The sequence below is a fragment of the Kryptolebias marmoratus genome, linkage group LG9, assembly GCF_001649575.2.
Source record: "Kryptolebias marmoratus isolate JLee-2015 linkage group LG9, ASM164957v2, whole genome shotgun sequence".
NCBI classification, from domain to species: domain Eukaryota; kingdom Metazoa; phylum Chordata; class Actinopteri; order Cyprinodontiformes; family Rivulidae; genus Kryptolebias; species Kryptolebias marmoratus.
In genome coordinates this window covers 9,876,578-9,888,085 of record NC_051438.1, presented here as the reverse complement: position 1 = coordinate 9,888,085, position 11,508 = coordinate 9,876,578, and the positions used below count along the sequence as shown (strand labels likewise).

At 44.1% G+C, this 11,508-nt stretch overlaps 1 protein-coding gene across 9 annotated transcripts; it reads left to right on the top strand.

Moving 5' to 3' along the window:
• Nucleotides 1-3,627: 3,627 nt before the first annotated feature.
• Nucleotides 3,628-9,089, top strand: LOC112450623 (transposon Tf2-1 polyprotein). 9 transcript variants are annotated; one of them, XM_037977602.1, is made up of 4 exons: nt 4,221-5,095; nt 5,506-7,464; nt 7,640-7,801; nt 7,902-8,154. In XM_037977602.1, exons 1-4 carry the CDS (start codon nt 4,249-4,251, stop codon nt 8,015-8,017), a joined length of 3,084 nt encoding a protein of 1,027 aa, XP_037833530.1. In that variant the 5' UTR covers nt 4,221-4,248; the 3' UTR covers nt 8,018-8,154. The 9 variants fall into 9 exon arrangements, with proteins under 9 accessions (XP_037833531.1, XP_037833530.1, XP_037833527.1 ...); XM_037977603.1 differs by adding an exon at nt 3,628-4,117 and having other exon boundaries at nt 4,999-5,095; nt 5,506-9,089; XM_037977599.1 differs by having other exon boundaries at nt 5,506-7,173; nt 7,252-9,089.
• The last annotated feature ends 2,419 nt before the right edge of the window (nt 9,090-11,508 follow it).

The following is an 11,508-nucleotide window of genomic DNA, read 5'->3' as shown; positions in this document are numbered from 1 at the left end:
CGATGAGAAGGAGACGGAGATCTGATTCGTCGGCTGGCTATTTATGTTGCTGAAACAAAGAGAATTTGGATCAGGCCATTTAACTTAATGCTCTCTCTTCTTTGCTAACGGTCTGAAGATAATTAGTATAGCTAATCAAAACACTTGTGTCTCCACTCCCCTGTTGTGTTATCTTTTCCCAAGGGCCATTGCAAAATGTCTATTGCTATGAAAGGCACTCAATTGTTCCTTTTATGTTTCCATTGAATGTACACGAGCACAGTCTAGTGTATCTCCCATCTGTACTGTTTATCATAGTAGCTTTAATAGCCCCAGTTTGCTACGAATTACCAAATGTCATCTGAAAACACTTAAATCGCCACCAGATTTTGGTGTAGAACACATTTGTGAAGTCAAGTGGGAGAAACGCTGCCTTCTTTTGCCTGAGAAATGTTGTGGTTTTATGTATCTGTGTCTGAGGAAGGTTTAGGTTATGTGTCCAGCGCCTGTGGCTACGAAACATTATGATTATCCAGAGTTTTTAGAAATCGAAACAACAACGGCTTTCATTCTGGCAACAAATGGTGAGGAAAAAACAAACAAAAATAAGTTGTTGTTTTTTAACCGAGAAGAAAATCAGATCTGCCACGACCAGTAAAAGTGTTTTTATTGTTAGCCAAAAAACAAACTGAAAATGTTTTGTCCTAGTTTGGTGAAGTACTAATGAATTAATTACCTACTCTTATGGGCAAATAATCTCTACCATCTGATAAGAGTTTGCTGTTATTAGGAAAGCAAAAGTAGAAGAGATCTGTGAGGTTTTCATGCCTAAAGTGATAGTTTAAATCTTTTGAAGGGGTGTTCTCCAGAAATATTATAAATGATTAATATCTTACCTGTTGTAGATAGCTCTTTGAACCACCTAAGTTTGAAGAAATAGGATTTAAATCAGACCAGATTGAGGAGCTAACAGCCAGTCCAAACACAAAGACCAAAGGAGATTGCTACCATCTTAAAACAACTCCAATCTCAAATTTCCATAGCAGCTTTTAGTTTCTTTAAAAACATTTATATTTTTGTTGGCTTTCCACATAAATATACAGTATTCCGTAATTTGCGAGAAAAATAGCAGCAGCAACTAGCTGTAGCACTTCTGGTACAGCCTGGGTCACTTCATGCAGGAATATATGATTTCTGCCAAGTGTTTATAATTAGCAGTGGTGTAAAGGTTTATAAAATACCACAAACTGTTAGAAAAGTCTTGATAATGGAAGCTTTTTTTTTCAATATGGCAGCAATCCACTTTTGCCCGGTTCCACCTGGACAAGCTGTTAGCTCATTAATCCAGTCGAGATTAAACTTTGTTTTTCCCTAAATTGAGACTCAAGTCAATCAAAAAGCCATCTACAACAGGTAAAATATTGTTTGTTCATAACCCCTTCACTAAAAACCCCAGCAAAAAAACTAGAAGCTGGGGCCCTGTCCACACTAACATTATTTTTTGTGAAACAAACATTTTCTGCTATGTTTTTCCTGAAAAGGTTATTTTTGTAATTACATGGCAAATAATTTCTAATTAAAAATGAGCTGTAATATTTTTCAGAGGAACATCTAGCCTTTCTCATAATATTTTCCCTTTTTTTAAAAATGTTCTTTCGATGTTGACATTATCGCCACCTACTGGTGTGGCATGAGCACTTCAGCACATTTGTTACTATTTCCAGTTCTCATCTGAATAGAGGTATTCCTTTAAACAGAGGAACTATAACAGGTTAACAAATACTCAGATTGGTGTGGTCAGGGTTTGTCACTGTTTTATGTTTAATTTTGCAAAAAAATAAAATAAAAAATTTGCTCTCATGTCCTTCTAACACAATGCTTATCATGTTCACAATCCTTGTCCAGGAGCAGAACTACTAAATGCTTCTAACAGTTTGCAAATTGCAGCCCGTTTCTTTGCTTATCTAACTAATTCGTTTTGAGTATCTGACTATTTTCAATTAGTGCGTCTTTGGTTTTAACAAAAGTTCACCAGTTGAATCAAAACATGATGTTCTTGCTGGGAGGCCACATTGATTATCACAGCCCTGCTGATGAAGAAGCAGAGCTATAAATATATGAAAGTAGAGCAACGTTCAAGAAGATGAAATACCAGGCAGGCAACCATCCCTGAAAAGGACGAGGAGCTTCGGTTTCCCTAGAATCCATGCATTTGTTGTCTTCTTTTCATGGCACTTCACTTTGGAAGGTGGGTACTGGCCAAGAGGGAAAGAATCATTATAAAAGACACCTCATTTCAATAAAATACACACGATCACGGATTACAGATTAATTAGTTTGTCTTCACCTGAGAACCATGAGTGAAATTCAGTGGTAGAAAAAAACAATTTTCCACATCTCTGATTAAATAGTGTAAAATTACTTTTTTTTTTTTTTTTTTGAGATAAGAGCTCAGAGGAAATCGTTTTTCTTACTGGGTTGTGAATCATAAAGTTACTGTGGCAAAGCAAAGTGGGTTGATAATATGTATTAGACTTTCAGTTAAAATAAAAATAAGTTCTTTTGCCTTTGTGCTGCTCCATATGAACAGCAGCAGACAGAAAGCTTCAGTATATAAAGCTTATGCACTGAACATGGTTCACATCAAATATCTCTGGATGCAGTATCACATCTCCAGGACTGTAGCTGCACTGTCAGGAAACCAATGGTGTAAAGTTACTTTCACTCTGATGTCCACATTTGATAGAGTTTTACCTCCACTATATTGTAAGACGATTAGATGCTAACAGATCAATAGCGTTACAGGAATATATATTTACCTTTGTGTTAGTGTTGCAGATGGTCAGTCGTTTACCTAAACAAAACGCTCTAAATAAAAACCCAAGACTGGCCAAAGAAAAAAAAGTTTTATTTTAAATGACCCCACACAGCACACATTCAAAAGGCCATTTAAGTGCTGTGCAAAACTCTTGAGACACTACTCATTTCTTTGCATTTTGCTTTTGAAAAGCCAGACTTTCTTGCAATCTTAAAGTGGTCTTGATCAATAATTCTTTGGGCTTTTGGAAGACTTTTGTCACGGTCACGTTCGTAGCCTTTTAGCATGAGGGGATGGCGCGCTCCAGTAGTGCTGGGAAATGGGAATTTCCGAGTTCCTAGTCGTAAATTGCAACAGGAATGCCCACTCAAGTGGGACATCCCATTCGGAAAGTGGGAGCAACTCCGACTACCCCCAGTTGGGATTTCAAGATGGCCGCCACAGGCAACTTTAGTAAGTAAACTCTGTTACCTTTACTGTTAATATTCATCTTTAGGTTGTTTTTCCCATTTAATCACTCGTACAACTAGTACTTTTTAACGTGTATCTATGAAGAATTAAAACATGTTCTGCGAGTGGAGCGCGTATCTGTTCAGTAAGATTTCATATTCAGAAACTGAGAGAAAAATGAAGAATTTGCTGCGGGGCGTCCATCTTGTTTCCGACTCTCGTTGAGCGGGACAACTAGAACGCGGTAAAGTGGGGAATTCACTCCGACTGTGTTTGGGACTTTGAGTAAAGCTGAAAAGGCGTCAGTCTCGAAAATGCATCTTCTGAGGCTCCGCTAATGGCTCAGTTTTAAAGAATTGCCTCTGGTGCAATTGTCACAGCTCACTGCCAGGGTTACGCCTCCTCTCTCTCAGTTCCTTCCCTCTGCTCCTGCCACGCCTCTAGCCACAGTCACGTAACTTTCCACAGTCCCACAGTTCAAGTCACGCCCATGTTGCCATGCCCACTCTATTAGTCTCATCTGTTTCACCTGTTCCGGTCTCCTTAAATATCCACAGCTCACACACCTCAGTGCCAGATTATTGAACAGCTTTTGCCTAGTAAATGTCCAGCGCTTCCCATAGTTTCATGCCTGCCTTGTTTTTGACCCTTCGCCTGTCTCTCGACTTCTGTTTTTTTTGCCTCGCCCCTCTTGGATACCTTTTCGGACTCTGACCTGGATTAACGGACCTTGCCTCTGCCCTTCGGACCCCGCTTTTGGATTGCCCCTCTCTGTTTTGGCTACTGACTTCTGCTCTCCCGGTTTTGACCCATGCCTGTTTCTGGATACCCCTTTCTGCCCGAGATCCCCAGTCATTGACCAACCGCAAAGTGAGTTCTGCTTTTCTGACTTTCCTGGCAGCTCAGTGTTAACCAATAAAAGGTTAAAACTCTGTCGTTGTTGCCTCGTATTGACTCCGTTTTTGCCTGACCTTGTCAGAATAATCTGGCCAAAACTTATTATGGAGTCAGACGAGCAACGTTGGCGTTGTGGCATTGAGAACGCCATTTCCGGGTTAGAGAGAAACGTTCACGACATGACGCAATTAATCCGCGACATGTCCTCTGTTCAGGCTGCCGCTCCAACACACGTCTCTCCACCCGTTCAGTTCCCGTCTCGGACCTCTCCGATCCACGAGCCCAAGCTTCCGCCACCGGAGAACTTCACTGGAGAGGCTAAGCAGTGTAGACCGTTCCTGACACAATGCGAGATTCATTTTCAGCTACAGCCATCGTCTTTTCCGACAGAACGAGCAAAGATCGCCTATGTAATCTCTTTGTTGTCTGGACGTGCTAAGCTGTGGGGAACGGCTGAATGGCAGAGGGACTCTCTTTTTTGTTATAATTATAAAGATTTTGCTGCAGAACTGCGAAGGGTGTTCGATCCCATCGCTCCTGAACGTGACGCCGCTCGTGGGTTGTTTTCACTAAGGCAGGGCAGGCGGAGCGTGACTGATTACATCATCGAATTCCACACGTTAGCAGCCGATAGCCACTGGAATGACCCGGCTTTAACGGATGTGTTTTTCCAAGGATTAAGAGAGGAGATCAAGGACGAATTAGCTACTCGGGAACGTCCAGTGGATTTGAGGAGTATGGAGGACTTAGCAACCCGAATTGATCTTCGTTTATCCGAACGCAGACGGGAGCGACAAGGTAGAATATTGTCAAACTCAGCTAACTGGCAGTTCAAGTCTTTTCCCCCCCCCCAGGGTTCAGGCAGCAGCACAACCATGTCTTCATCTGAGGAGGCTATGCAGATCGGTCGGACTAAACTATCTAAGGAGGAGAGAGAACGTCGGAGAAGGGGTAACTTGTGTTTTTATTGTGGTGCTGGAGGCCATGCTGTTAAAGACTGTCCGTTAAAAGACCAGACTCAGTAGGGCACAGGAGAGCCTTACTGAGTCCGATCAAACGTTGCCGAGTCTCCTCTTTACTTGTTCTTCCGGCTGAATTAACAGTCCTGAACAAACGACACAGTACTAAGGTTTTCATTGATTCTGGCGCCGACACTGAGTTTATGGACAGAGGTTTTGCTGAGAGTCTGGGCATTCCGATTTTCCCTTCCCCTAAGGATCATAAAGTTACGGCCATCGACGGCCATCTGCTGAGTAATGGGAATCAGGAGACCCAGTCGGTTCAGTTATCTGTGGGGGGTAATCATCATGAGACTCTGAAATTTTTTGTTATTCGTTCACCTGAACTGCCAATCATTCTAGGAGCAACCTGGTTGAGGAAGCACAACCCGCACATCAACTGGGTCCGTCGAGAGATCACTGGATGGGCTGGACAGTGTTCCTCGACCTGCCTGCAGGAGGCTGTAGGAGGGCAGCCTCCGTCAGAGTCTACCACCGGGGTTTTTTCAGATATCTCTAAGGTACCACCCGAGTATCACGACCTCAAAGAGGTGTTTAATAAGGTGAGAGCCACTTCTCTGCCTCCTCACCGCCCTTATGATTGCCCTATCGACCTCCTTCCTGGTTCGGTTCCACCTAAGGGTAGAGTTTTTTCTTTGTCTCGCCCCGAACAAGAGTCAATGAATCAGTACATTAAGGAGAGTCTTCAGGCAGGGATCATTCGGCCTTCGGTTTCTCCTGCGGGGGCGGGGTTCTTCTTTGTAGGGAAGAAAGATGGCTCTCTAAGGCCTTGTATTGATTATAGGGGGTTAAACAATATTACCATCAAGAATAAGTATCCGCTTCCTCTCATGTCATCCGCGTTTGATATCATTCAGGAGTCCACGATTTTTACTAAACTCGATTTACGTAATGCTTATCACTTAATTCGTATAAGAGAGGGTGATGAGTGGAAGACGGCCTTTAATACTCCTACAGGACACTACGAGTATCTTGTCATGCCTTTCGGTCTTACTAATGCTCCTGCCGTGTTTCAGTCTATGGTTAACGATTTGCTTAGAGACATGATTGGTCAGTTCATTTTCGTCTACTTAGACGACATATTGATTTTTTCTAAAGATTTAGACTCTCACAGGGCTCATGTAAGACAGGTACTACTCAGGCTTCTTCAGAACAATCTTTTCGTTAAGGCCGAAAAATGTGACTTTCATCAGTCATCCACCTCATTTCTGGGGTTTAACATTTCACCGGGGAAAGTTTCGATGGATCAGTCTAAGGTCGCTGCGGTTATCAATTGGCCTGTTCCGTTAGACAGAAGGAGTCTGCAGCGCTTCCTTGGATTTGCGAACTTTTATAGGAGGTTTATTAAGGGGTTTAGTCAGGTAGCCGCTCCACTTCATTCCCTTACCTCAATTAAAGAGAGGTTTCTTTGGAACCCTGAGGCTCAAGCAGCGTTCGGGAGACTTAAGGAGCTTTTTGTTAAGGCTCCCATTCTACTCTCTCCCAACCCCAATGAACAGTTCATTGTGGAAGTGGACGCTTCCAGCACAGGGGTGGGGGCGGTACTTAGCCAAAGAGGGGGTGACAAGAAGGTGCATCCTTGTGCCTTTTTCTCAAAGAGACTCACCCCAGCGGAACAAAATTATGATGTTGGAGAAAGAGAATTGCTGGCGGTCAAATTGGCTCTCGAAGAGTGGAGACACTGGCTGGAGGGGGCTAAGGAGCCTTTTATTATCTGGACCGACCATAAGAACCTGGAGTATCTCAAGACAGCTAAGAGGCTAAATTCACGTCAGGCAAGGTGGGCTCTGTTTTTTTCCCGTTTTTCCTTCACCCTCACTTACAGGCCTGGGGAGAGGAACGCTAAAGCAGACGCTCTGTCACGGATGCACGAGGGCTTGTTGGAGGTTTCTAAACCTGAAGTGGAGGAGTTCATTTTGCCCCAGGAGGTTCGGCTCGCCATCACCCAGCTGGAACGGGACCTGCGTCAGGCTCACCTTATCTCTCCTCCACCCACTTCCTGCCCTCCAGGTCGTTTGTTTGTCCCGCAAGAACTGAGGGGTCAGGTAATCACGTTCTGTCACTGCTCTAAGTTGTTTTGTCACCCAGGCATCAGCAAGACGTTGGCTGTGCTAAGGTCCCAGTTCTGGTGGAGAACCATGACCAGGGACGTTCGGGAGTTCATCGCTGCTTGTCCCCAGTGTGCTCAGGCTAAGGTACCTCGCCACCGTCCTGCTGGATTGTTACGTCCCCTGCCTATTCCCTCTCGTCCCTGGTCTCATGTTTCCATGGACTTCATCACAGGTCTACCACCCTCAGCGGGTAATTCTGTCATTCTCACCATTGTGGACAGATTTTCTAAGATGGTTCATCTGGTCCCGTTAAAGAAGTTACCGTCGTCCAAGGAGATGGCGGGCATCATGGCCAAGGAGGTTTTTAGACTTCATGGGATACCTAAGGACATTGTGTCTGATCGTGGTCCACAATTTGTCTCCAGGTTCTGGCGGGAATTCTGCAAGCTTCTGGGGATTTCCGTTAGTTTGTCTTCTGGTTTTCACCCTCAGACGGATGGGCAGACGGAGAGGGCTAACCAAGAGGTTGAGACCAAACTACGCCTCCTTTGTTCCGTCAATCCTGCCAAATGGACTGAGAATCTGCCGTGGGTGGAACAGGCTATCAATTCCTTACCATCGTCTGCTACTGGTCTGTCCCCTTTCTTTACGGTTTTTGGCTTCCAGCCACCTGTTATTTCTGTCCAGGAAGGACCGGCTGGTGTTCCCTCCGCCTATGCCGCTGCCCATCGATGTCGCCGAGTCTGGACCAGGGCCAGAAAAGCTCTTCTCGAGACGTCAGCGGTGTACTCCCGGGTGGCTAACCGAAGGAGGTCTAAACAACCTGTTTACCAGGTTGGGCAGAAAGTGTGGCTGGCTACCAGGGATCTGCCTCTGAGGGTGGAGTGCCGCAAGTTGGCTCCCAGGTTCATCGGACCGTTTCCCATCACTAAGGTCATAAATCCAGCTGCAGTCCGGCTCAGACTTCCCAGGAGTTCCAGGTGCCACCCGACCTTCCATGTGTCCAGAGTCAAGCCTGTCCGGACGTCTGGACTCTGTCCCGCCTCCGGACCCCCTCCACCCGCCCGGTTCATCGATGGGGGTCCAGCCTTCACGGTGAGGAGACTCCTTAAATCACGACGGTGGGGGCGCAGCATTCATTACCTCGTGGATTGGGAGGGATACGGTCCCGAGGAACGGTCCTGGGTTCCCGCCAAACACATCTTAGATCGGGATCTCATTCTGGAGTTCCATAGGTCACATCCGGGCCAACCTGGCGGCCCGTCGGGAGCCGGGCCGTGAGAGGGGGGCTCTGTCACAGCTCACTGCCAGGGTTACGCCTCCTCTCTCTCAGTTCCTTCCCTCTGCTCCTGCCACGCCTCTAGCCACAGTCACGTAACTTTCCACAGTCCCACAGTTCAAGTCACGCCCATGTTGCCATGCCCACTCTATTAGTCTCATCTGTTTCACCTGTTCCGGTCTCCTTAAATATCCACAGCTCACACACCTCAGTGCCAGATTATTGAACAGCTTTTGCCTAGTAAATGTCCAGCGCTTCCCATAGTTTCATGCCTGCCTTGTTTTTGACCCTTCGCCTGTCTCTCGACTTCTGTTTTTTTTGCCTCGCCCCTCTTGGATACCTTTTCGGACTCTGACCTGGATTAACGGACCTTGCCTCTGCCCTTCGGACCCCGCTTTTGGATTGCCCCTCTCTGTTTTGGCTACTGACTTCTGCTCTCCCGGTTTTGACCCATGCCTGTTTCTGGATACCCCTTTCTGCCCGAGATCCCCAGTCATTGACCAACCGCAAAGTGAGTTCTGCTTTTCTGACTTTCCTGGCAGCTCAGTGTTAACCAATAAAAGGTTAAAACTCTGTCGTTGTTGCCTCGTATTGACTCCGTTTTTGCCTGACCTTGTCAGCAATTCTGCTTTGATTTACAATAAATGGTGTGTGTAATCCATGTAAGATGTGCGTAACTTCAACGGGCAGCGACGGCGATTAAAGACCATTTCTTGTAACTGTGTGCGCTGTTCTGACAATAGCAGCAACACGCCATCTCTGCTCCTAATACCATAAGACAGCGATACAAACCAAACATTTTTGCCCCCAGCCAACTTATTTGTGAACTTCCCTTTTTTCTGGCATATTGACACGATTTTTGATCACGCAGAGAGGATGATCAATGTCTGCGTGTATTTCTAGATGCAAACAAATGGAGGCGAGTCAGGGGAGGTGCTCAGTACCATGTTGATCTGGATGTACAAAGGAAACGTGCTTGGATTCATTTGGGCAGAGTTTCAAACATGTGGATTCTTTTGTACGTACACCATTTTCTCAATTTAGGCTTATGTTTCAGTAGAGGTTTTTGGACGAGGCCCCAGGAGAGGATGCAAAGAATCAGGAGACATCAATGAGGCACTGCTTAAAGCTTATCTGTACAGACTCGACTATGTCATCGCTACATCTTTCCACCAACTTCCAGTCCTTGGAAAGTAAGACGCTTTATTCAAGGATGCAAGTGCACACTCAGCACGAAGTAAAAGGCTGTTGTGTTTTTGATTTGGCTGAAACTTAGCCGCAGCTGGACAGAGGGTAGATGCAGGCTGGTGTGAAGACATCGCAGGCTAAGGAGCTGCACAGGTTGCTTAAGAACAACTTCCTCCTACATGCGCCTCATGAGCCTGACAAGCCCTGCATTCATCATAATATTGAGAATATGCAGCAGCTTCAGTCTTCAGGCAACAAGACTGCCAAACTTCCAGTAACATGCATTTGGAGATGGTTTTGGGGGGTATTAGGGTTTTGTGGTTGATTAGTTTTGTTTTGTTTAGACGTCTTAGTTTCTTGTGTTCTCACCTCAGGTATCAGTATGTTTGTGTATCTTTTTCTTTGTTGCCATTGATTTTTAGATGTTTTTTTAGCACGTTTTGCCATCTAATCGCCACTGTCATTGAGTTCCCTCAGTTTCCCTATCACGGGCACTCTCACCTGCAGTCAATCTGTGGTCACCCAGCTGCATTCAGTCTGTAATCACCTCCTCAGCGCTTATTCTCGTGGTTGTTTACTGTTCAGCTGCCAGATACTCATCATTACCAGCATAGCTGCTTAGTCCACATGTTGGTTCCTGTTTCAGTCCTGGATTTTTCTTTGATACGTATTTGGATTTTACCCAGTACTTTTGTAGTTCTTGTAATTGTTGCAACTCTTTTAACAAACAACCCTGCATTTCCTGAGCTTTAAAAAAAATTAAAAATAAGATTCTCACTTAGACACAAAAAGTGGTGACCCCCCCCCCCCCCATTTAAAAAATAAATAAATAAAATTATGATTGTCAGAACCATGAACCTCACTCAACAAATCTGTCAGCTTTTCTCAGCTTTGCTCATCAGCTTGTTTGTGTGGCAAATTTAATTAATGTTTTTAAGAAGAAAAAAAAAACGCCTGATATTTCTGGCATCTTTCCAAACAACAAGTGATGACAGATTTGAAGAGACTCTTGGAGTGGCAGTTATTTATATATTTAGTTGCTTGGAAATGATGACACCAAACTTGATTTTTGATAAGCTATTCAATGTGATGGATTTGACAGGAGATTTCATGCTAGAAAAAAAGCTGTGAAACACAAACTCCGAAGTAGGAGAAAACATCAGCTACTTTTTATATTTAATGATCTTATGGAAAGATAAATATGAGTTTGATCAAAGTGAGTTCTTAGAGAAATATAATGTTGATGTACGGACATGGAAATATAAACAAGTTGGTTATTATGTAGTCTGATTTTGTTTCTTCTTAATATAAAAGATTTTAATTCTGCATTGGTGAGGATATACAATTTATGTTTGCAATGTTGTCAGTAAAAATAAACTATTTCTTATGCTGGCTAAAGAAATTATTTACACAAAAGTCATTTAAAGGAATGTAGCCTAATACATGTTTCTAGGTATTTAAATGCAAATCTTGAAGAGTGAACTATTTATTGCAGGAATTCTGTAACACGAGTTATTCTAGATTAAACATTACTGCACCAGTCGAGAAACTTTTTAATTTACTTTACAACAAGACATTTTTCAGTCATTCTAGTTTCTGACTCTTTGCCATGAATGAGATCTTTGAAAAAGAGAGAGTTCAGATCTTCTGAAGTGGGGTTCAGCAGAAACGTTGCAAACTTAGTTTGGAGAGAGCTCCCCCATTCTGCCCAGACTGATGAATTAGTTAGTCAGATCAGATCAGAGCTAAGCCCAAAGTGGATTGCTGTCATCTTAAAACCTCTAGAGCCTAAAGATTTTCATAATGGCTTCTGCAAATCCTTTTTTA

Excerpts from the sequence above, each read along its gene's own strand:
- LOC112450623 (XM_037977598.1), top strand. The coding sequence starts at position 4,249 with ATGGAGTCAGACGAGCAACGTTGGCGTTGTGGCATTGAGAACGCCATT. Across the intron at positions 5,096-5,505 it reads GAGAGAACGTCGGAGAAGGG|GAGCAACCTGGTTGAGGAAG; the intron begins GTAACTTGTGTT and ends CAATCATTCTAG.